At 38.3% G+C, this 22881-nt stretch overlaps 1 protein-coding gene across 1 annotated transcript in view; it reads left to right on the top strand.

The window, feature by feature from the left end:
* CDH8 (cadherin 8) overlaps positions 1-22881 on the top strand; it is a 163086-nt gene that overhangs the window by 80317 nt on the left and 59888 nt on the right. The window contains exons 5-7 of the mRNA XM_054296251.1: positions 10641-10808; positions 15107-15294; positions 17974-18227. Coding sequence (XP_054152226.1) covers positions 10641-10808; positions 15107-15294; positions 17974-18227 — 610 coding nt within the window. The remainder of the gene's footprint in view (positions 1-10640; positions 10809-15106; positions 15295-17973; positions 18228-22881) is intronic.

Genomic DNA, 22881 nt, shown 5'->3' with positions numbered 1-22881 from the left:
TTTTCTGTCATTCATAGGAGTGTATCAAGTGTTATCAAAAGAATAGCTATTGAGAGCTGATCTGTTTACAGCTTTTCCAGATTACTGCCCTTTTATCATGTTTCTTAGAAACCAAGAGTAAATGTAGATCTGTGCAGCTACCAACACCAGGGCAGCGCTATCTGTAATTTTTTATTTTCTTGGATCAGAGTAAGGATTGTCTGACCTTCCTGCTTGGTTTTAATGGCACATGGAGAGTGAGCCATGGAGAATGATCCCAACCATGCCCCCTGATATCCCAGAGCAAAAAGACAGAGCACAGGAGCAGGGTGTGGCTCTGTGCCTGTGCTAAGCAGGGATTGTCACACCTGATGGGAGGGAAGCAGGTGTTTGCCATCCTGCATTTTGGCTCCTGAATGTGCCCATATCTGAATCACTCTCAGCTAGAACTCACATTACTCAGCCTCCTCCTCACTGAAACAATTCTATAATGCTGGGCACAAAGAAACAAGTGCTGGTGAGTGACCCATAAAACAATAATTTTCCATTACCTGAGATGAAAAATGCATATATTGCTGCAGTTCTAGTTTGCAAGTTCTTCTGTAAGAGTTATAGGCACATGAAAGGAGGTAATTTGGAAGTTATTTTACACTGAGTGCTCTGAATGTGGCTTAGGGTAAATGCTTTTTTGATGGCTTGTTCTGAATATTTTTCACTTTTTGTAGGTGAATTTTGTTATGACCACTGGTTTGTTGGATAGAGTTTGGATATAATTAATACATGACAAAGATGCAGGTTTAGAATTTTTTTCTGTGAGCACCAAAACTTGCAATGTGATGGCATTAGATTAGTAACAAAACTCATGGTGGGCTGAAATATATTCCTTATATCATTATGGTTCCATCTCAGTAAGTGATGCCAGGCTCCCTGCCTAGTGTGTTTTATTTATAAAGGTACAGGAGCTGTATGGATTCTCTCATAATCTGAATTATGACAATACAAATGCTGGGAAAGGGGGCTCCTTAAGACTGCTAAAAGTAGCTGGAGTACACTTCTCACTTTTAAGCTTTTTCAAGGATATTAAATCATGACTGTCAGCTTTAAAATAAGATTATCATAATGAAAAGTAATATGAAGTGACACTGTGTTCTACAATATAGGGATGGCAGAGGAAATACATTTTCAGCTGTGTCTGACTTATTTACATTTCACATGAACTTAAATAATGTCACTCCTACACATACCTGAAATATAGTTACACAAAGAAGGCAAATTACAGCAAAGCCCTGCTGCACTGGAAAGCACGTGGGATTGGTGGAGCACAAACACTTAATTTGGCTGAAAAAACATATTTTAAGTACTGCCATCTTGGATATGGGCACTGGTACAAAGTCAAGGCTCAAGGAGGTCAAACTGAGATGGGTGGAAGAGTGAGATCCAGGAAGATGAAGACTCTCCCCATAGAATGTGGATACCTTCGGAGAGTGGGTAATTGTGGGGTTTCCCCCTACACCTGGTTTAGCTTTCAGCTGGAAGAGCACATGCTTTAAACTGCAGAGTTTTTAATTTAGTGTGTGGCCCTCTCTGGTCCACAGTGCTGAATCCCTGAAATCAGACCATAAATGAATAAGCCTGGGAGGAATGAAAACTTCACTCAACAGAAGCCAGGTTTGAATCTCTTATTTTAATTTGCAGTCTTGCCTCCATTTAGACCTTATAATAGAGTCCAGCAGAATGGAAACAGGTAGGGGAGCAAGAGGGGAATAAACCAGCACCTTCTCAGTTACAGATATGGTTGTGAGGTTCAGGCTATTTCTTCTATCTGGTTGTTAATTCCAGTTTATTCTCAGTGCTCTCAGAATATTGTGTGTAGGGCTGATAAGAGCTGTCATCATAAAAAATAAAACCCAAAAAACCAAAAGAACCTGCGGAGATACTGAGAAAGTTCAAAGCAGGGTAGCTGAGGTCAGGAGAATATTACTTTAATGAAAGATTGATTGAACTAAATTTGTATAAACTGGATCAGAGGTGATTAAGGAAGGATATGAAATCACTGCACAAATATTTGAGAGGTGTTAATAAAAGAGAGACATGGGGACTGTTTTTGTAATTCCTCATGATACAATGACAAGGAAGGAAGCACTTCAAGCTGGAGAGAAATGGGGAAGCAGTTTTGGTCCAGAAAGGAATCTGCTACTGTAAGGGGAAAGTAATGAGCTAGGAACAGAACTCACTTGTGTTCAACAGAGCCTTCCTAAATAGTTCAGCTTCTAAATACTTTAGATCTAAACCCTCATGGGATTAGTGCAGAGAAAGTGCTTGTTAGACATGAGTCAGAGTGTGGATTGAGCTGCTGCTGCTTCCCAGCTCATTTTATTGACTGCTGCTGCTGCCATGGCTGTGCCAGTTACTGCAGATTTCAAGTGGAGTAAACTCCTAACTGAAATAATAAAAAGAGGCATGAACTGGGATGGGTGGGTGTTGTTCTGCTTTAGCAAGAGGGGTGTAGAAACTCCTTCTCATAGAATTATAATATCACAGAATAAGAGTGGTTTGGGTTGGAAGGGACCTTAAAGCTCATGTCATTCCACCCCTGCCAGGGCAGGGACACCTTCCCCTAGAAGAAGGCAGCTGTGTCCAGCAGCATCCAGGTCTGTGGAGCCCAGAGAGCAGCACTCCCAGGGCAGCAGGGTGGTTCCAGGAGCACTTCCAGGGCATCAACGTGAAATAGTTGCCTCCTTGAGCCAGGTCTCATGAGCTCTTGGAGATCTATTTCACACCCAAGATAGCTCAGCTACCTTTGGAGGCATAAAATCAGCAGGATGGCTTCTGTGGTAGTGTTGGAAACAAAAAGGTTTTAATAAAAGGCAAAATAACAAAACTTTTTACAGAGAAAAGCCGATCTAGATGCAAGAGGTTCTTGCTCCTGATAAAATACTCACAAAAGCCATTGGTTTCTTTGTTCTCCTTTTTCTAGTAAATTGCCCAGGTGGGACTTTTTGGCTCATGTCCAATTGGCCATCCTTAAGTTTGAGGCGAAGTCTCCAAGCCTATGAGATGCCTTTTTCACCTAATTGAGGACAGAAACTTCTGGGCTTTATTTTTTTAGGAGACAAAGGATACTTTTATCACTCTGTCAACAAGGGGCACTATAGCAGTGTGGCCCCAGGAGCATTCCCAGGGCAGCAGTGTGGCCCCAGGATCATTCCCAGGGCAGCAGTGTGTCCCCAGCACCATTCCCAGGGCAGCATTGTGGTTCCCCAGCACTCCCAGGGGTTCCAGGACCATTCCCAGGGCAGCAGTGTGTCCCCAGGAGCATTCCCAGGGCAGCTATGTGCTTTGCCCAGCACTCTCAGGGGCTCCAGGACCATTCCCAGGGCAGCAGTGTGGTTCCCCAGCACTCCCAGGGGTTCCTGGAGCACACCAGTGCTCGCTGCCATTGCAGTGCTGGAACCAGAGTCTGTTCTCACCCTGCTGGGATCTTTTCATGTCTTTGTGTACTAAACAGTCTGTGCAAGCTGAGGAGATGTGTCAAGGTGTTTGTAGAGAGGTGTGTGCTGGCCCTGTGAGTTGTCTTGGTGACAGCCCATTAGGAGAGGGCAGGGCTGGCACAGCCAGAGCTGAGCTCAGTCAGTCCTGCAGCTCTCCCTCGTTAGCCACAAGTACAAAGTGCAGCTATTATGGATCAGGGATTTAGGACTGGGCCCTTCCAAGCACCAAGAGCTGTCCTTGTGATTAATAAAATGAGTGTAAAATCACTGCAGGGACGTTTGAAAACAGTTCTGCTGGTCTGCAGCTGGTAGAGCTGAGTGGCTTAAGATCAAGGCAGATTGGCATTTGGAAAGAAGCGATTTCTGCTCCTTGAGTTTATCAAATAATAGCAGCAACAAAAAAAGCTGATCCCACATATATTTCTTGGATTTCAGAGCAATAGCTCTATCATTTCAGAAAGCTTGTGAGGTACTTTGAACTTGACTGTTCCTCATGCTGAGTAGGAAAATGGGCAACACATCTAAATAATGTGCTTCAAGGGCCTGAATTAGAGAGAGGAATTTGAACTACACAGCTGGAGCTAGAAAGCACCTGAAAAAGAATGCAGGGCTACTTCCTGTAAAGTGTCTGGTGTAATCACAGCTATTAGATTGCTACAAATAAAATGCTAAGGAAACGAGGTGGTAAATGCAGTGGCAAATGTTTATTTACTGAATTTGTTCTCAGCTGGTGGGAGAGTGATCCTTTCACTATGCCAGTGAGAGGGTCCCAGGGAAAAGGGAACAGCTGGTGAGTAGAGCTGAAAGCTTTGAACCCGTTATCTAAAACCCAGAGACAAGTTCACCTGAATTAAAAAGGCAGCATTATAATGGGTGTTATCCAGTCGTGTAGTTTAGGATACACTTCTGGCAGAATGCACAGAGAAAAGAAGGTGATTTCACATGCAGTAAGAAACTTGGAGGGTCTATTTCAGAATGAAAACAGGGCAGAAGCTGCAAAAATTGTAGTAATATAGGCTAGAAGAGAAAAGACAATAAATCCCAGGTAAAAAACCTCCAAATTAATTAAACCATATTCAACCTTGAGCTCTCTGTTTACCAAAAAAGTGCCATTTTCCCTATACACTTTCTAAAAATAAGCATTAGAATAAAATACATACACTATTATATTCTCTATTGAAAATACAAAATGGCATAGAAATAGAAAACATAATGTAGCATTTGATTCTTTAGTCATTACTATTTATTCTTTAGTCATTATTTCTAGTCATTATTTTTACTGTGTTTAATGTCTTTGACTTGAAATGTACCTAGATCTGAATGTAGTTCATCCAACTCCTGTAATTAATAACTTTTATAGAAAGTTAGGCAGCCTTGCTAGTGATTGCAGATATGTTTCCTGTCCTGCTTAGAAAAGAAACAAGAAATTAAAAGTTTTGATGATAATTCTTATTAAGGACATTATAAAAAGGGTAAATAAAATCAAAAATAGTGGATCAGTATTCCTGTATCACATCATCAAACAACATTTTTTTAAACTTAGAGTAAAGGTGGTTATGATCTACTAATTCTTTAAAAATTGCGGCACAGGTTTTCCACAGATCTCCAAGTAAAGCTTCTTTATGGACTGCTAAAACATCACTGAAGTTGCTGTGCTTCATGGGAATACAAAGAATGCCACTCATGGCTCTGAAGAAATGGCAAGATTGATTTTCAGGAGTTTGTGTCCTAAATGACTGTTATATTTAATAAGAATCTCCACCCACCAAGATTCTAGCATGGAAGGAAGATCAAAGCAATTACTTAGCTCTTGCAAAATGAAGTAGGGAAAGTTCCAAAGTATGCAAGCTGAAATAGCAGGAAGTCTTCAACAAAACCTGGGAGATGAATGGGATGCTTGAGAAAGGCTTTTCAGGGCCAGGTTCCAATTTTGCATAGTGCCTGCTTGGTTTTGTTCCATGTGCGCAATTAATATTATGTATAGTTTTACAGCATTATCATAAAGAGATCCTTAAAAAAATGGAGACAAAAATGAAAACCAGGTCCTTCTTTCTGTTGCTTTTTTTTTGCTTCTTTCTTTTCATGAGCTGCAGCCTCTGCCACTTTGCTTCCTTTCCCCTGGACTTTCTCAGTGACACCGTGGATATTCTTCCAAATGGGTTTTTGAATGTTGTCCCCAGGGGTGCATTTTAACTGACTCAAGTTGTGAGGCAGATTGTGCAAATTGTGCAGTCAGGACCACTGCAAAAGTAAATCCCCTTCTGCAGCTGCTTTATTTGCAGTGGGACACCGATGGCTGTTGAGGAAAAGCAACTCAGCCAAAAAAAAGGCACTTCAATATTTGGAGGTTTCATCCTTGGAAGGAAGAGTTCGCTTCTTGACTTCTTCACCTTCCAAGCTGTTTCCTGATCTTTCCAGCCTGAGGGAGAGGAGCTGTAGGGAAATTCTGGGGGGTGCATGTTCAGTGGTTGTACCACAGGTCTGTGAATTTTTTCATGGCAGCAAGGTGTGGGAATTATTTCAGGCTATGTGAAAAACACCAATCACTTGTTTTTAAAATTTTAAAAGTTTAATAGTAATAAAATGGTTATAAAAATAGTAATACAATTAGAGTAATAATAATTTGGACAATTTTAATTATGAGAATATGAGACAATAGAAACAAAGAGTTATGGACACCTGGGTACCTTTTTCTGGGCAGCATGAACCTGAAAAAGGACCCCCATTAACAAAGGATTAACCCTTAAAAACAATAGCCTGTTGCAAATTCATACACCTCATACATGATGCATAAATTCCCTTCAAATACAGGATTCTGTCTGGTCATCATCAACTTCTTCCTTCTAATCCTAACAGCGCCTTTGAGGTATGAAGAAGTTCATTTCTTCTGATAAGAGAGCAATAAATTTTTTTCTCTGAAAGATTCAGGTGTCCTGTGGCTGCTGTCTCGCTGCAAGTCCTTTCTTTAAAAAAAGTATCCTACATAGCATAGTTTCTATTTTAACAATTTTTATAACCTAAAACTATATTTAACACAGTACTTAAGAGAATTAATACAGCATTACTTTCTAACACAACACATATAATATTCATTTTAACATTTGCTAAAAGCCAATCATAAAATACATGCATTTTTCACAGGCTACAGGGAGACAAAGCCTTGACTTGACATTATGGAGGGAAGGAACCTCAAGTGAGAATGCAGTGAGTGCCATTGGTCCCAAAAAGGATCAGATTTTCCCTTCCCATTCTTGGCAGATTGTTGACTGATACTTTCTTAAAAACTTGCAGGAATGGGAGCACTGCAGATTCTACAGGCAGCCTCTATGGGTTCTCCCCTAATGTTCAACTGCAATCTCTCTTGGTGCAGCTGAAACCCATTTTGGGGTTATATTTTAGGTCCATTATTTCTTCTCTTATCCCCACTGGACAAGGAGAATAGTTCCCAGTAATTTTACATATTTGGCTGTAAAAGCTTTCCTTATACTTCCCTGACTATATAAATCAATATTTTTCAAAACTGGACCCACTCTTCCAGCTGCAGCCTTACCTGTGTGAGTGCACTGGAATTATTATTCCACACTTCTTCCACAGAATATACAAACCAATACACCAGGAAATGCTTGAGCACTTTTATCAGCAAGTTGCTGTTGTCTTGCATTCAGCTCATTTTGACTCCACATTCTCTTCTGTCTTGTGAGTCATCTGCTCTATTGTAATTGGCAAGTTAATTGTTTCCCTCACACAAAATGCTTTTTGCTTGCCAAATTGAGTTGCATCCTGCTATTTTAGACTCTCCAAATTGTGAAAATTGTTTTGAACGCTAATCCTCTTCTTCCTGTACTTGCAATGGCTCCCAAATTTGTGTCATCTGAAAGGCTTGATAAGTTCTCCCTGCCTTCTGGCTTTCAGGAAATATTGAATGATTCTAGAAGCAGAACAAACCCCATGAACCACGTCATCCATCTCTGCACTTGACAGAGAGCCATTGATAACTGTTCTGAATACAATCTTTCAGCAGGCATCTACCTGCCTTACATTAGTTTATGGTAATTCTCTTGCTTTTGAACTGCTCCTGTTTGGCACATCTCCTCCTCATCCATCACTGCATGCTGAAAATGATTATGATTTTATTCTCCATTTGTTTCTGGGTTGAAATGAAGCAGAGCAGGTTGAATGCTCAGCGAGTTAATGTTCTGTGTGCTGGGTGTGTGTTGGTGTTTGGTGAGCCTGGATTGTGTTCTAAAAATAAACAGATGGTTCCAGTGCTTCCTGCAAGCCTGGCCTGAGGACTGGTGAATAAAGCAAAAGAACAAATAAATACCCTTGAGATTGTCCATGCAGAACTCTCTTAGCCTGTATTTGTCTTGGTCATGATAGATGAGGATGGAGATTTTTGGTGTTTATAAATTCCTGTTGCTGACCTCAGTTCTATAGATTCTGGATATAGTGGTAACAATCAGCCTGTGTAATTTGTATAGATTTGGTTCTTAAAAATCTGCAGTTCTTCTTATAGTCATTTAAACAGTAAACTGCTTTTTAGCCTTTTGTTGTGTTTGAAATGGAAACTTGACTTTGACTCAGCTTCTGGCAGGTGGTTTGTGGTCTGTGACAGTGGATATGTATAAAACTGTTGAAGCAACAGCTTGTGTTAGTACCTTTATACAGAAAAAAAAACCCCAAACTTTTTATGCCTTAAAAGTCAAAATTTTAATTTTTATTTTGGCACTTCTAGAGGTATTCAATCTGCCTGATGTATTTCAAACCATAGGCAAGGGCTAAACTGTTCAATACATCAAGAGACAAATTAAAGTACCTGTCTGAGAAAAACCATCAATTTAGTGAAATAATTGACTTTTCTCAGTGGAAACTGCAGAATACAAAATATGGCATCTCATACAACTCATATGTAGGCTAGAGTTAACTATGTAAATTATATTAAAAAACCCAAACAAACATAGAAACTCTGCCTAAAAAAATAATGGAGATAAAGTACAGTATGCTTAATGCAAGCCCTATTGAAATGATGGTTCATTGATATTTGCATCTGCTATATTAGTGAAAAAAATGAATGTGGACCAAATTCTGATAGCCTAGCTTTGCATTAGAATGCATTTTATGAGTCATTTCACTTATAACAATAGACTTATTTGCAGAATGCATCATTATTATTCATCAGTAGTAACCCAGTCAGTCCAAACCAGCCACAACTGTCAGATGCTTTTAGAATTAAGCATCATTTACTTCCCTTATCCAGCCTGCCATGGAGGAAATGACCCTACTCTTTCACTGACTGTATTTTGCACCTATCAAATCTGATGAATGGGGTTTGTTGCTCCCCTGCTTTCACTCAGAAAACTTAACACAAGCGTTTTCTTCATTGTGTTGCAGAATAATGTGGGCTCCCTCCTGAGGCACTTTCACCTGCTGGGCCATTGGCCTTGAAGGTTCCAAACCCTTCTTACTGTGGGCTTTTTATTGCCTGTGCTGGAATAAATGTGCCTCTGCTCATGTTGCTGTGTCACCTGCTGCAGGTGACCCTTCCTTGGCAGAGGGGCTGGACCTGCTGATCTCCAGAGGTCCCTTCCACCCCCAGCCCTCCTGTGGCTCTAAATTCCTTGGGAATAAGAGATTTCTCTGCCTTGGATGCTACAGAGGTTTCATTTTCCTGCAGAATTTTAAAAATATGTGAGGCAACAACCAAAAATATTGCATGGAAAAAAAATTACAGGAGTGTAGGTTCCAAGCCTGCTCTCATGTTATATTTGGTAGTTTATGGAGGAAGTGTATTGCTTTTTTATAAATGCCTCACACCCCCTTGCTCTTAGTGTGGTCCCCAGCCATGAAAAGAAGGTCTGATGTTAAAGATAAGTGGATATTTCATAAATGTTAGCATTTTCTTTATAATTTGTAAATGTTAGAATTTACTAAAAGGCATCTCTATTATACATGAATAGGTAATCTCAGCATTTCAGCCAGTGCCATTCCTAAAATGCTTGTTTAGTAGAACCTGTGCCAGACAAAAGAGTGAGAGGTGGATGAAGCCTCCACAGCTATTCCAATCCCAACAAAGAAAACAAAACTAAAACAAAGATTTGTTGAGTTACTGTCAGTGTCTGCAAGAAAACATTATTTTTTAAATGGAATTTTAAAAAAAATTGATTTAACAAAAAAGCCATTTTTCAATGGCGCATTTTGAATTGCATTCCCTAGGTTTAGTGGGGCTTCTTTAGTCTGTTATGATCTTATGGTTATGGTGGACTTTACTAAACTGCAATGCGCACTATTTAAATTTACCTTTAAACATTTAGTATTATGCTTTCAATAAATATTGTGAATGTAAGAGCACATTACAGATTGAAAAATTTAGGAAAGAAAAAAATAATTATTTCTTCTTCATGTCCATGAAAAAATTATTATTTCTACTACATGTCAATGAAATCTCTAGGAGTTTACAGTGGATCTGGCTCCAGAATTAACCAAACTCTCCATTGTTGATATTTCCTTCAGCCCACTCACATTTTATATTTTGCTCTACAGCAGATCATTGAATTTCTGTAGATTTAAAAGCTTCTCACATGATACAGTAGGTGATGGCAACTTGCTGGGGTCATTGTTCCACAGGTGACTCCCCTTGAGCAGTGAGTGGAATTTGTCTTTCTCCTGTTCAAGTTTAGGCACTCAGTTTGAGATTTAAGAGAAGAACTGCGGTCTGCAATATACATAGGAGCAGACTAAATAATGGGTTTGGGTTTAAATTATTTTAAACAATCTGAACAAATGTGGTTAAGAGTGTTCACAGAGTGAGCTTTCTATGTTGTTGTCTTCTGTTTGGGAATTCTGTGGGGAAAAGATGGATTTCTGTGAGAGGTAGGGCAGAAACCAAGGAGTTTGTCAGGAATAAAATGAAAAAGAAATATGTATCACAGCTATGATTAATTCTTGGGTTTTGAACCACAGCTTCAGTGCATTTCTAATTAAATCAAGGTAGGTGACCTCTAATACAGTTTTTTCAAAATCTCAAATTCTTTTTCATCCTTTGTATTAAGAGGCAACCTAACTAGACCTTTGACATTTTTTGTATACCAATATTTGCATATATCCATAAAAACAGTTGCAAACTGAATTTTGTGTCTGTACCTGATTGTTTCCTCCCCCCCATTATTGTAGCTATAATTAAAACAGCTCTTCCCAACATGGACAGAGAAGCCAAAGAAGAATATTTTGTGGTCATCCAAGCAAAGGACATGGGAGGACATATGGGTGGACTCTCTGGAACTACAACAGTGACCATTACCCTCAGTGATGTCAATGACAATCCTCCTAAGTTTGCACAGAGTAAGTGCCATTGTATGTGTGTGTGCTCCTATTTAAAAAGCTATGGTGTTTTTCTTTTTTTTTTCTTAAATTCAAGTATTTTTAAATCTTCATATTGCCTGCATTTTTAATGTCATTTAAAAGATGTAGCTGTGACTACATCACAGCTGTGAGAAAGGTTAATCATCCTCTACCTGATTAAGAGCTTAGGAAAAATGGAGTTATGTCCACACCAGTGTACAGATCTCTGCCTTCCTTGTTACCCCTCTTACACCTACCCAAAAGGGCCTGGACACTGCTGAAAACATATTTATTTCCTCTCAGTGCAGTTGTTTCTGTGTGCTTTGCTGCTTCCATCTCATGCAGACAAGTGACACCACCAGTAAAAGACACATATAACAGATAAAAGGAATAAAAGCTTTGACTAATTAGGCAATACTGAAGAAAACAAAGAAGATAAGTCTGAATCTAGATAATTGTTGATCTTTAATTCAAAATCCATATTTTCTACTGTGGTTCCAATGGGTATCTTGCTGAGCTAGGTTAAAATGATTTGGCATCCTGCTGAGATTCTTGGCAAGCTTTGTAGTCTGTTTCCAAGATGAAGACAAAAAAGAAAAAAAAAGAGGAAGAAAAGCATAATGACTGGATTGATTTTATTTAGAGCTGGTGCAACCTAATACACTATTAGAAACTTAGCATTTTATCCAGCTTGTTCTGGAAAAATTAAAGTTAAAAGTTTTTTGAGGCTGCATCTAGATTTTGCATCATTTTCGTTTTCCTAGAAGCATGTTTTTCTAACAAGGTGCTCAGGGACCAGTGTAAAGGTAATTTTTTTCCATCTATGGATGACTTCAAATCCACTTTTGCCCTGTTCTGAGGACACAGAGTAAAATGAGTTTGTCCTACTGCTCATCATTTGATAAATCTGCTTCTGTAGCCTGTAGAAAATGTACATAGAGAGAGAGAAATCTAATACAAATAAGCAGAGGCAAAAGCTTATTTTCAAAATATATATTTTATTACCTCATCTTAGTGGTTTTCAACAGATAAGCACTCTGCACAATAAAAGGTTTTCTCTCATAAAGCAGGAAATGCATAAATTTTTGACTTTGTGTCCTGTTGCACTGCCTTTCCCTGTGTTAGTATTTTCCAAGAATTTCCCTAACAATGCCATGCCCACAGCTGAACTCTATCACCAGCCTGCAGAGGGATGTCTCTTTTATACCTGCAGTGTCCTGTGGCTCCACTCAGGGAGCACAGACCTGCCTTTGCCAGTTCACCTGGCTTTTACATTGTACAGCACTGCCTCAGGAAGCCTTGGGCTGCCAAAAGGGCAAAAATTTGACCCCAAAATCAGCAGCACAGGCTGGTCCAAACTGGGCAGCCCAAGGCCACAGCATGTGGGAGTGAAACTGCCCTTTCCCAGCGATTTTGGGCACAGTGAATCCCTATCCCTGGAATACATTTGCTCCTGGATGATTTTTCCTGCAGCATCGAGGAAAGTGCTGCCTCTGAAGCTGTTACAGCCCCTGCAGAATTTGAGCTTCCCCCTAGGAAAAACCACTGACCATTATGCAAATTCTTTAGGAAAAAAACCTGCTTGTTTTATCACTGGGTTATTTTATTTTATATATATATATATGTGTGTGTGTGTGCATGTCTATATGTATGTATATGTGTATATATATATGTGTCTATATATGTGTATATGTATATATAGGTATATGTGTGTATATATATGTGTATATGTATATATGTGTATATATATGTATTATATAGTGTATATATATGTATTATATATGTGTATATATACATATATATTATTTTAGATGGTTATTTTATTTATATTTTACTGGTTGTTTTATATATATTTAATATATATATACTGGGTTATTTTATTTTATATATATGTATTGTATATATGTATATATATGTAATATATATGTGTGTGTATATATATTTTATATATATGTATATATATGTATTATATATGTCTATATAGGTGTATGTATATAATTTTAAGTAATATATAATTAATAATAATTTTATAGAGACTGAATTTGATTAGAGCAAGGTTTTTACTTTAAAGAACATGAGTATTTTAGGAATATAAATCTAAATATTGAAACATAATTAATATATAATAAATATTGAAATGTATAATAAATATATATATATTTAGTATATATTTATTATAAAAATAACATATCATATTATTATGTATTGTGTAATTATTGCTGAGTATTATGTATTTATTGCTTTAATGACAGGCCATAGTAACATTGGATCTGGTTGTTATTATAAATTCTGCCTTTTAAAAGGCGCCCAGCACCACAGATTAGCCACAACTCTGCCCTTGGACAAGAGCTGAGCAAATCTGACTTTATTTTTTTTTTAACACTGTTGAAGCACAGTTTGCATTTGCCTGGAAAGGAAAATAAGAAAGGATCAAACTTACAATAAACCCAGCCAGAATGAAATAGAAATTCATAAGATGTAATACATGCTGCTTGCACAATAAATGGTAATGAGCTCGGGAAACAGGGTGTTCTATCAGGTTATTGTTTCCAGGCAGGACAGAAATGTATATTTATGGTTTGATTTCAGAGTGTTAGCCTCCTGGGTTTTAGAAATGAAAAAGATGAACTTTCACTACTTCTGTGATCTCTCTGAAATAATTTTAGAGGCGTTTTATAAGTCACTGAAGTTTTTAACCTGGCAGTTTACCACGGAATTGTAACGAGAGGGAACTGTGCACTGCTGTGGAAACCCAGGGCTTTCAAAGATGCCCAGTGTGGATATTTTGGTCAGCTCAGCACTACGACAGAATTCATAATTCTGGAGAGGAATTTGTGTAAAAGAGTAATCTGCACCATAACTTTTAAATTTTTCTTAATATTTTGTAAACTGTTTTAATAAATCTGAGAGCAAAATTTCAACTTAATAATGCAATCAGCTGTGCCTGGAGATTCAAACCACAAAGTGTGGACAGCAGAGTAAATGATGAATGCATAATTTAATCTCCCAAGACACTTCATTGCTTTGGCTGCTCATTGTTTTTTGTGCCATTATGGATATTCTGAGGAATCTTGATCTCCAAATTATCTCTAATAATTTAGCCTAGCAACATTAAAAACAAGTCACTTTGGGATTTCATTCTGCAGCTAATACATGTATTTGTGAATTCCTCAGTTTCCTTCTTATTTTCAACTCTTGCTACTGCAATAACTTACAACAGGTAAAGCAACAACTCCAGAACATTCTTTTTGGAAAATTATTACCTGCTTTTAACAGATTGTCTTAGAACAACAGGGAAGAACAAGGCCAGAATCCTGTGTCAAAATTATTTTAATGGTCTCTTCTATTATCCTTGAATTCTTTGCTTATTTTAACTCCTGAGCAGCATTTTGTTTGATTAGCTCCTATATTAATCTTAACTTCAATAAGAGTCAATTATAAAAAGGTAGAAATATGAGGACTCTAAAAGGAATTTTGGGTATAAAATGTGTGTCCTGTTTTTAGAGTAATGTTAGGAACAGGGAGATACAAAAGAAAATAGGTATTTTGGGTTTTGCCTTAAAAAATTCTACCTAAGATAATATATCTAAATAGATTTTTTGATCCTTTTTAGCTTAAAAGATTTGAAGCAGGTGTAACGAAAAATAAAATATTGACAATTTGAATAGTAATTTCTAATGGATTTTAGTGTAACTCTGCAAAAAGTAGTAAACACAGTAATGATTACTATGAAAAGTTATTGTTTCCAGTAAAAAAAAATTGGGAGTTTCCTTGAATGTTTCCTGATTCGTTTCTTACCACAAAAGTGAGGAGGAAGGGTTTAAACAAGCAAAATGAAAGTACATTTTAAACAGTAGTAAATATTTTGAGTTATATAGAAAATATTTGAAGTTATGTAAGTATTTACACAATAGATTTTTAAAGAATTCGACCATTTTTTTTGTGGATTAAAAGCCTAAGTTTCTTGCTTGAATTGTGACTCCTTGTCAATAAAATATCTGTATAAAAGGTAAGTTCTGCAGTGTTGAAAGGAGCTCAATATTTGTGTTTGCCAACACAAAACATCCCTGCAAGGCAGAAGGAGGAGACTGCTGGAATGGACAGGACACTCAGCTACAGTAAAGTGAATATTCTTGTGTGAGGACCACATTGTGCTGCTTTCAGTAAATAATTTGTGTAAATGGGGCTTGAGTCAGCTGCAGATCTCAAGAGTTGGTGTTGGGGATGTGTAAACACTGAATGCACCCAGGGGACACTGGAACAGCTGTAATGTTCAGTCTTTTCCTCTTTTTTGTAAGGTCTCTATCACTTCTCAGTCATGGAAGATGTTGCTCTTGGTGAACCAATAGGAAGGGTGAGAGCAAATGACCTGGATATTGGAGAAAATGCCAAATCATCCTATGATATTATTGAAGGAGATGGAATGGATGTATTTGAGATCACCACGGATGCCCAAACTCAGGATGGCATTATCAGAGTGAGAAAGGTAAATCTTATCTCTGTTAAAAACATAAATGTTTATTGTACGTGTTACTACCCAGCCAGACTCAGCTCTGTGAGAAGATGCTGCATTTCCAGGGGTTCTTTCATCCATGGATGAGGTGTCAAGCCAGTGGAGTGATGAAAAGGGGTGTCCTGGCCATGTTCCTCTGAATTTCCATTGAGAAAATTCACTGGGGAGACACCCATGGGTGCTGGAAATGTTAATCTTATCCAGGCTCCCATGTGGTCACATCATGACCACCACCAAGCTTTTGCTTCCTTGGTTGCAAAAGAAAAGAGTAGATTAAATTCCACTTTGGTGGTGGTTTAAACTTCTGTAAAATCTTGGCGTAGTGTTCATCAAATAACTTCTCTCAATTATTTGATTTCCTGTGTAGCTGTTCAGAGAAAAATAAATCACAGTGCATTAATTAAATTACCTGATATTTCAGAGCTTAGTCTTCTACCTTTTTCTCATGTTGAACTGTCTTCACTCAATGAACAGGGATTTCAGTGACTTTTATTAAGGAGATTGGTAGTTTCACATGAGAAGTGTCAAATTTGGGCCCTAAAGAAAACCATGTTACCTTTTCTATGCTTGTACAGTCTTGAAGTGTGCAGGTGAGGTATTTGCATGTACACAACAAAAACATCACCCAATTATCTACAGAAATATGGGGAGAGGCAGCATAGAAGAAAACCAAAATAAACCCAGGGAAACATTAATTGCAGCTTTAATTGTCACTATTTTCTGGGGAAGGAGAAAAAGCTGTTCCTTGTGCTGTGTTTTGAAAAAGGATATTAATATAATTTATAGCAGTGGCATAGGGTTTTAACTGCATAGCACAGATCACTCTAAATGAATCTTTGTTTATAAAAACCAAAAGTAAACAAAACCCAAACCATGATATTCCAGTGAGAAAAGGTGAATCCAGTAGGCACAGGTAATTAATATTCCACTTGTACCTGTCATTAAAGAGGTCAGGCAGATTGCCTATCAAAACTTTGTGTTCTCTCTTTCTCAGTGAGTAGGTCAGCACTGTAGCTTTATAATAAACTGTTGTATATTTATCTAAATTTATATTTGTTTTGCTAAAGAGAAAATTATGATATACATCCCAACTCTTCCTTACTGTTATTTATTGTGTGCTGTGGCCTCTCCTGTAAGCTGAGGCAATTAGCCTTTTGCCCCAGTTCCCTTGGCTTTATTTCATAACTGAATCTCAACCATAATGTTGTTTCATATTTTCATTTTGACAGCAATAATAATTTTGGTTCTAATCCAGTAGATGATGTATGGAAGGTACTGCTCACCAACAGATTTCCTTCAGCATAAAATCATGGGCTTTAGACAATGCTGAGTAAATTTTCAATATGATATTCTGATTAGGCATGACTAGATGTATTGGGGTGCTGTCATTTCTGTAAAGCATATGAAAAGCAATTGAAAAAGTGCTACAGGAGCCATGATTGGCAAATTGTGAATATGCTGATTTATAAATTCCCATTCATAATTTCAAAAGCGTACTAATTTAAGAGCTGCAAAAGAAGCAAGATTTTCTTGTGTTTACTAGAATTTGTGAGCAAGAGCAAATCCCATTAGAGCTTGATTCATACCTGAAAAAAATCCACAGAATTTGAAGATATACATATTGAAGGCTTTGACAGACTTCCTGAAGATTCCTGTTTGTGCTCTTGCTGGTATTTGCATTACAGATTCAGAGTGTCTATGTCCTCTTCTTTTTATCCCTCAGACATTATAATGCAAATCTTAATATCTTCCCAATGCTTGGCAATTTGCATCTTTGAAATTTGAATGGTTGTGAGACACAAGAGAATTATGAAGTGAATATACTGATGTGCTTCAAGACACAAACTTGAATCTCCCATAATGAAAAGTCTAACACTCAAAAGTGTCACAGATTTGGGGTTTATTTGGTGTTTCAGTCCCTTAAATCCACTGAGTTTTCATCTTTTATGAGTTAATATAGGACTGTAAAATAGTAAAAACAGTGGTAACATGGCAGGTATATTGATAGAATAAAGTAATTTGTTTTGTGATTCTGTCTGTGGGGGAAAAAAAAGAGAAATGATACAGAAGTAGAAATTGCTACAGTTTTAAGAAATTCCTAAGAGATGTCTAGCTCATTTACTCCTGTAAACTGAAATACAGAAGTACTTGTAGTGCAAGAATATTGAAGTACCTTCTCATATGATTAGCTCTACATTTTGTTTCTCCTATCCAACAAATAATAATTTCTAGTTCTTTGCATTTCTCACATTGTTCTGGAAGTAATAAAATATTTATTCTTTGTGGAGCCAGTTGAATTTGTTTTCTTATCTCCAGCCAGTAAAGCACTGATGAAATGCATTATTGGTATGCAACTCGTGTCATCCCAAACAAATTTGTAGTATTTGTCTGATATGTAATTGTAATGGTATAATTCATGAGAGGGAATATTTCAGTAAATTTCTTGTGAGAAACAGGGAAACAGTGCTGTTTTCTCTGAGGTTGGTAAATAAACAGATTTTATAGAAAACCTGGAGGTTGGGTTTTCTGGGAGAGGGAAGTGCCTGCTTTGAAATGATTCCATGTGCTTAAAAATGCACATAACCCCCATCCATCAGCATTGCCACCACTTGTTCTCTGATAAATGACATTTATCCTTCTCCTTCTCAACAGCCACTGGACTTTGAGACCAAGAAGTCCTACACGCTGAAGGTGGAGGCAGCCAACATCCACATCGACCCTCGCTTCCTCAGCGGGGGCCCCTTCAAGGACACGGCCACCGTCAAGATCGTGGTGGAGGATGCTGACGAGCCCCCGGTCTTCTCCTCACCCACCTACCTTCTGGAAGTACATGAAAATGCTGCTCTCAACTCTGTGCTGGGGCAGGTGACGGCCCATGATCCCGACGTGTCTTCCAGCCCAATAAGGTAGGGCTGCTTTCAAGGGTTTTTTGGGAATGCTGCTGGCTGATCCCAAGTGTATTCCCCACTCACTGTGTGGCTGTTTTCATGCTGCTCTCTTTCTGTGAAAATGCCAGGGTAGGGTTTGGTTTATGATGTTAGATTTATCAGTTCAGATCATTTTCAAAGTCCCCAAAATGCTCCTTGCCATAGGAGTAGTCTTATGAAACAGAGGAATGCAGTGAAAATGAGAAATGTGAGTGGTTCTTATGAGAAATGAGGTTGGATGGGGTTGAATCATCAGAGTGTATCTCTGCAGTGAATTTAAATAATCCAGTAGTGTCTGCACTAACAATACTGAGTTTGTGCCATGCAGTTGTAAGGTTGTCAAAACATATTTTGTATTCCTTTGTCTAAACCCATTCCTGGTTTAAAGATACAAAGTCAGAGATGATTATGCCCATATGACTTCTGCATCTTCAGTCTATAACATTTTCCCTTTTTGATCTAATTTGAACAAAATCTTTTATTCCCCTTGCCTCAGATCAGCGGGTTTTATCTATTTTGATGAGCACACATGTTCCCCTCCCCCTTGGTAGTGATTGCATGGTGTGCTGAGTGTTCCAAAGCACATTCTGCTCTGTGTAGTACTGCCTGCTAAAGGCATTAGGAAAAGCAACACCAAAATGTGAAATTCATAGCAAAAGTACATGTGGAGAGAATCTATTTAATAGTAATCATCACTGTGCATTGCTGCCTCAGGGAATTCAGGGCAGGCAGCATCAGGAGGATGATGTTAGCTGTTATAATCCATCATTTTCTATCACTATCATTTTCTAATCACTGTCACTTCCATCAGGTTTGTTGCAGAGCTGGACTTTCAACCTTTATGTAGAGGCCCTACGTGATGCATATCATAGTATAGTATCTTGAGTATTAGAAATTCAGATTTGCCAACGTGCTTGGATGGTTTAGGACTTGTGTGTGAAGATGTTGGAGAGTATGTTTGAGTTTTACACAACTTCCTCCTGAGGGGCAGCTCTGATCTCTGCTCTGGGACAGGGACAGCACCCAGGGAATGCTGGAGATCAGGGAAAGGTTCTGATCCCCCAGGAATGGCTGGAGCTGGGCAGGCTCAGGCTGAGATCAGGGAAAGTTTCTGATCCCCAGAGGTGCTGGCACTGCCCAGGCTCCAGGGAATGGGCACAGCCCTGAGGCTGCCAGAGCTCCAGGAGCCTTTGGACACCAGGGATCCACAGGGGGCATTGCTGGGGGTCTGCAGTGACAGGAGTCAGACTCAATTATGGGGATTTTTTGAAGGAATTTTGAATGAGTTAGAGATGAGACCTCTGAGGTTTTTAGGTGATGCAATATATTTTTCTTATCTTCTACATAGGCAGGAAGGGTGAGTTCAGCTCCCATCTTCACCACATGGCTCAGAAGGTCACAAGACCTTTAGTTACAGGACCTTTTATTGACCAATAAAACACTGCCAACAAGGATATTTATGTTTTTGACTCAATCCTTAAATATTTCATCCTATGGGCTCATGGTACAGTGTAAGCTTTCTTAGCCAATCATGTTATAACACACAAACCTACAGTGCTGCATTCTAAACTCCTCCTTTACCTTTGTAGCTACTTTTATTTTTTCTGTATCTTAAACTCTAAAACTCTAAATTTACTTAGCCTAATGTGTCTCTGCTTTAAACTATAAATCCACATTCTTGCTTTGTCCCCTAAGTTTGGAAGCCCTTTCCAAGGTCTCAGATCAAATCCTGTGTTTAATTCCAAGCTTTGCCTTACAGGCCCAAAGTTCTGAGAATTCCCTGAATTTCAGATTCCAACACTCAATAATCCTTGTGGTCCCCTCCCACTCAGGATATCCTCCGATTCTGTAATTCTCATTCTTAAATCAGACTTTCAAGAGCAGATAACCACAGCATCAGCTGCCGCAGATTCCTAAACAAAAATACCATAGAATGGCAGGGTTTGATCTGCCACAATTGAAGCAGTGGTTCCATCACTGATTTTCTTGCAGCTCCCCACTGGTGTCTGTGAAAAAGACAAAAAAGATCCTCTGAGAGGAGTGTGAGACCAGCCATGGTGACAGCAAATCTCTTCCCTGTGTTCCAGCTCCACAGCAATCTCTCTTTCAATGGAACCTCAGCTTCTTCCCTGCTCTGTTTGCTCCTGCCTTGGTCCTGGCTCCTCTTCCTCTGCCTCCACCCCTGCTTCACTCTTACCTTGGCTGCTTCTCCACTCCTCTTCTGCTGCCCTGGAATTTTTTTTTTCTCACCTGCCTCAAGCTCTTAATAATTCAGACCTTTTACAAACTTAACTCTGTTCCAAAACTTGGCTGTTTTATTCTGTGCAAGCCTGAAAAAATAGATCTGAATAAAAGATTAATCTAGTTTCCCCTTTTTCATCATGTTATAGATCAAGAGACCTTCAAACTTCTAAAACCAAAAACTTTGTATTTGTAAACTGAATTAGAATGTTATTATCAGGTTATATAAAAACACAACATACATGAAACAGAACTGGTCAAAATTAATTACATTTTTTTAAAAAGGTAATTTATCAGTATGATTTATATATTTTCTTTAAATAATAGATACAGTACTTTATAAGATTTAATCTTTTCTAAAATATTGGCTTAATACTAATTAAGGAATATACAGAGCCCAATTTTCTATGCAAGTTTTTTGCAACTTTTCTGTGCAACTTTTTTACTCTTGCTTGCTTACCTGGTTAATTTGATTTATCTGGGAGAGCTTTAGAAAGCTCAAATTCTTCTCTTTTTTGCATAAAAATATTTTAGGGACACAAAAAAAATTTCAAGTTAGTAATTCTACTTTTAAAAGAGGGAAAATTCTAGTTGGAGACAAGTAGGGAGCAGAAATACAACTCCTTTCTTTCCAGTTTGGATCAAAATAAGAAGCTGGCAGGTTCTAACAGAAACATATTCAAGCACTGTTTTTATTGATTGGAATGTACATTTCAGGTGTTAATTCTGTTATTGTATCACATATATATGATGCAGATTTTATGCATATTTTCTATGATACCAAAAATATCAAACTTTAGTTTAAAATTTGAAAAATTACTAAAATCCCCTTTTTTCCCTTCAAAGCAGAATTTTAGCAAGTAACAACGACTTGTATTTCAAGGAAATTACATTTTTTTCAATAGATATCTGTTCTATCAATATTTAGCTTAGACAGAGCTACTGTGTACATTTGTTATAAAAACCCAGGCAGCACAAACAAAATATGAATCACCTTCTGTGCTCCCAATACCACGTCTGCTTTGCATTAGTCTGATACACAAAGGCTCCACACATTCAGAGCATTGCAGTGCCACAAATGAAATCAAACTTGGATATCTCTGAACGTGGGAAGAGTCTGATAATTGAGTCAAAGGATAAAATGTTAAAGAATTTAGAAAAGTTATTATCAAATACAGCCTGGAAAGAAGTTTGTGGTCTTAGGGGAAGGTGTCCCTCCCCAAGGCAGAGGTTGGAATGAGAGGATCCTTTCCAACCCAGACTATTCTATTAATTTCTTATTTCTTTTTTTTTTTTTTTCAATTGTTCATCCTCATTTCTAACCAATTCACCAGTAGTTTGCTTTTAATGCTTGCTTAGAAAATATAAAGCATTGTCTGAACTTTCTCTCACTTGATCTAAAGGCACAAAGCTTCTCACAGGTTTATAGCAGGTAAATAAATGGATTTTTTGGGGCTGTCCTGTGTGGTGGTGTTCACAGGGGTCCTAGCACAAGGGAAGAGATGAGAATCTTGACTCCACGTTTCAGAAAACTGATTTATTATTTTATGATATATATTATATTAAAAGAAAATGATATATTAAAAATATACTAAAAGAATAAAAGAAAGTATTTCATCAGAAGGCTAGCAAGGAATAGAAAGGAATGAATAACAAAAGCTTGTTACTCTCAAAGAGTCCGAGCCAGCTGACTGTGATTGGCCATTAATTAGAAACAACGAACATGGACCAATCAAAGATGCACCTGTTGCATTCCACAGCAGCAGATAACGAATGTTTTTCTTTTCCTCTGAGGCTTCTCAGCTTCTCAGGAGAAAAAATCCTGAGCAAAAGGATTTGTCATAAAATATGTCCATGACAGTCCTGTGCAGATCCTTGAGTTGGAATCTGATGATCCTTGGAGTTAGGATATTCTGTGATTCTGTGATATTTTTTCTAATCCATCAGTTTTAAAATAAGCAACGCAAGCTCTTTTTGATCCTTAGTTGCCATTGTGCAGTGCATGCTGCTCAAGGGCCTCCTATTTTTAAGGCTGATGGTGAAAAGGCTTTAGAGAGTTGGGTAATAATTGCAAATAATTGTAACTTGTTGTGTTCCAGCCCAGCAATTCCAGGATTTTGTGTTAGAGCCACATCTGGCTGCATGCTTCTCCTTTGGGGAAGGGGTCCAGTGAGTCCAGCTGAGCTGTGAGGCTCTGGTGTGGGCAGGGTGGCACATCCTGGGGACAGCCTGGGAATGTCATCCCCTGGAACCCACCCAGCTCTGGGTTCCAGGGCTGGCACACAGCTCTAGGCTCAAGGGCTGGCACATAGCTGAGTTCCAGGGCTGGCACCCAGCTGTGGGTGGGCTCCAGGGCTGGCACCCAGCTGTGATCTTCAGTCCTGGCACACAG

The sequence above is a fragment of the Melozone crissalis genome, unplaced genomic scaffold (assembly GCF_028551555.1).
Source record: "Melozone crissalis strain CALT ecotype California unplaced genomic scaffold, PUWL_Pcris_2 ptg000007l_1, whole genome shotgun sequence".
Lineage (NCBI taxonomy): Eukaryota > Metazoa > Chordata > Aves > Passeriformes > Passerellidae > Melozone > Melozone crissalis.
The sequence above is the reverse complement of the archived record's forward strand: the minus strand, read 5'-3'. Positions and strand labels throughout refer to the sequence as shown.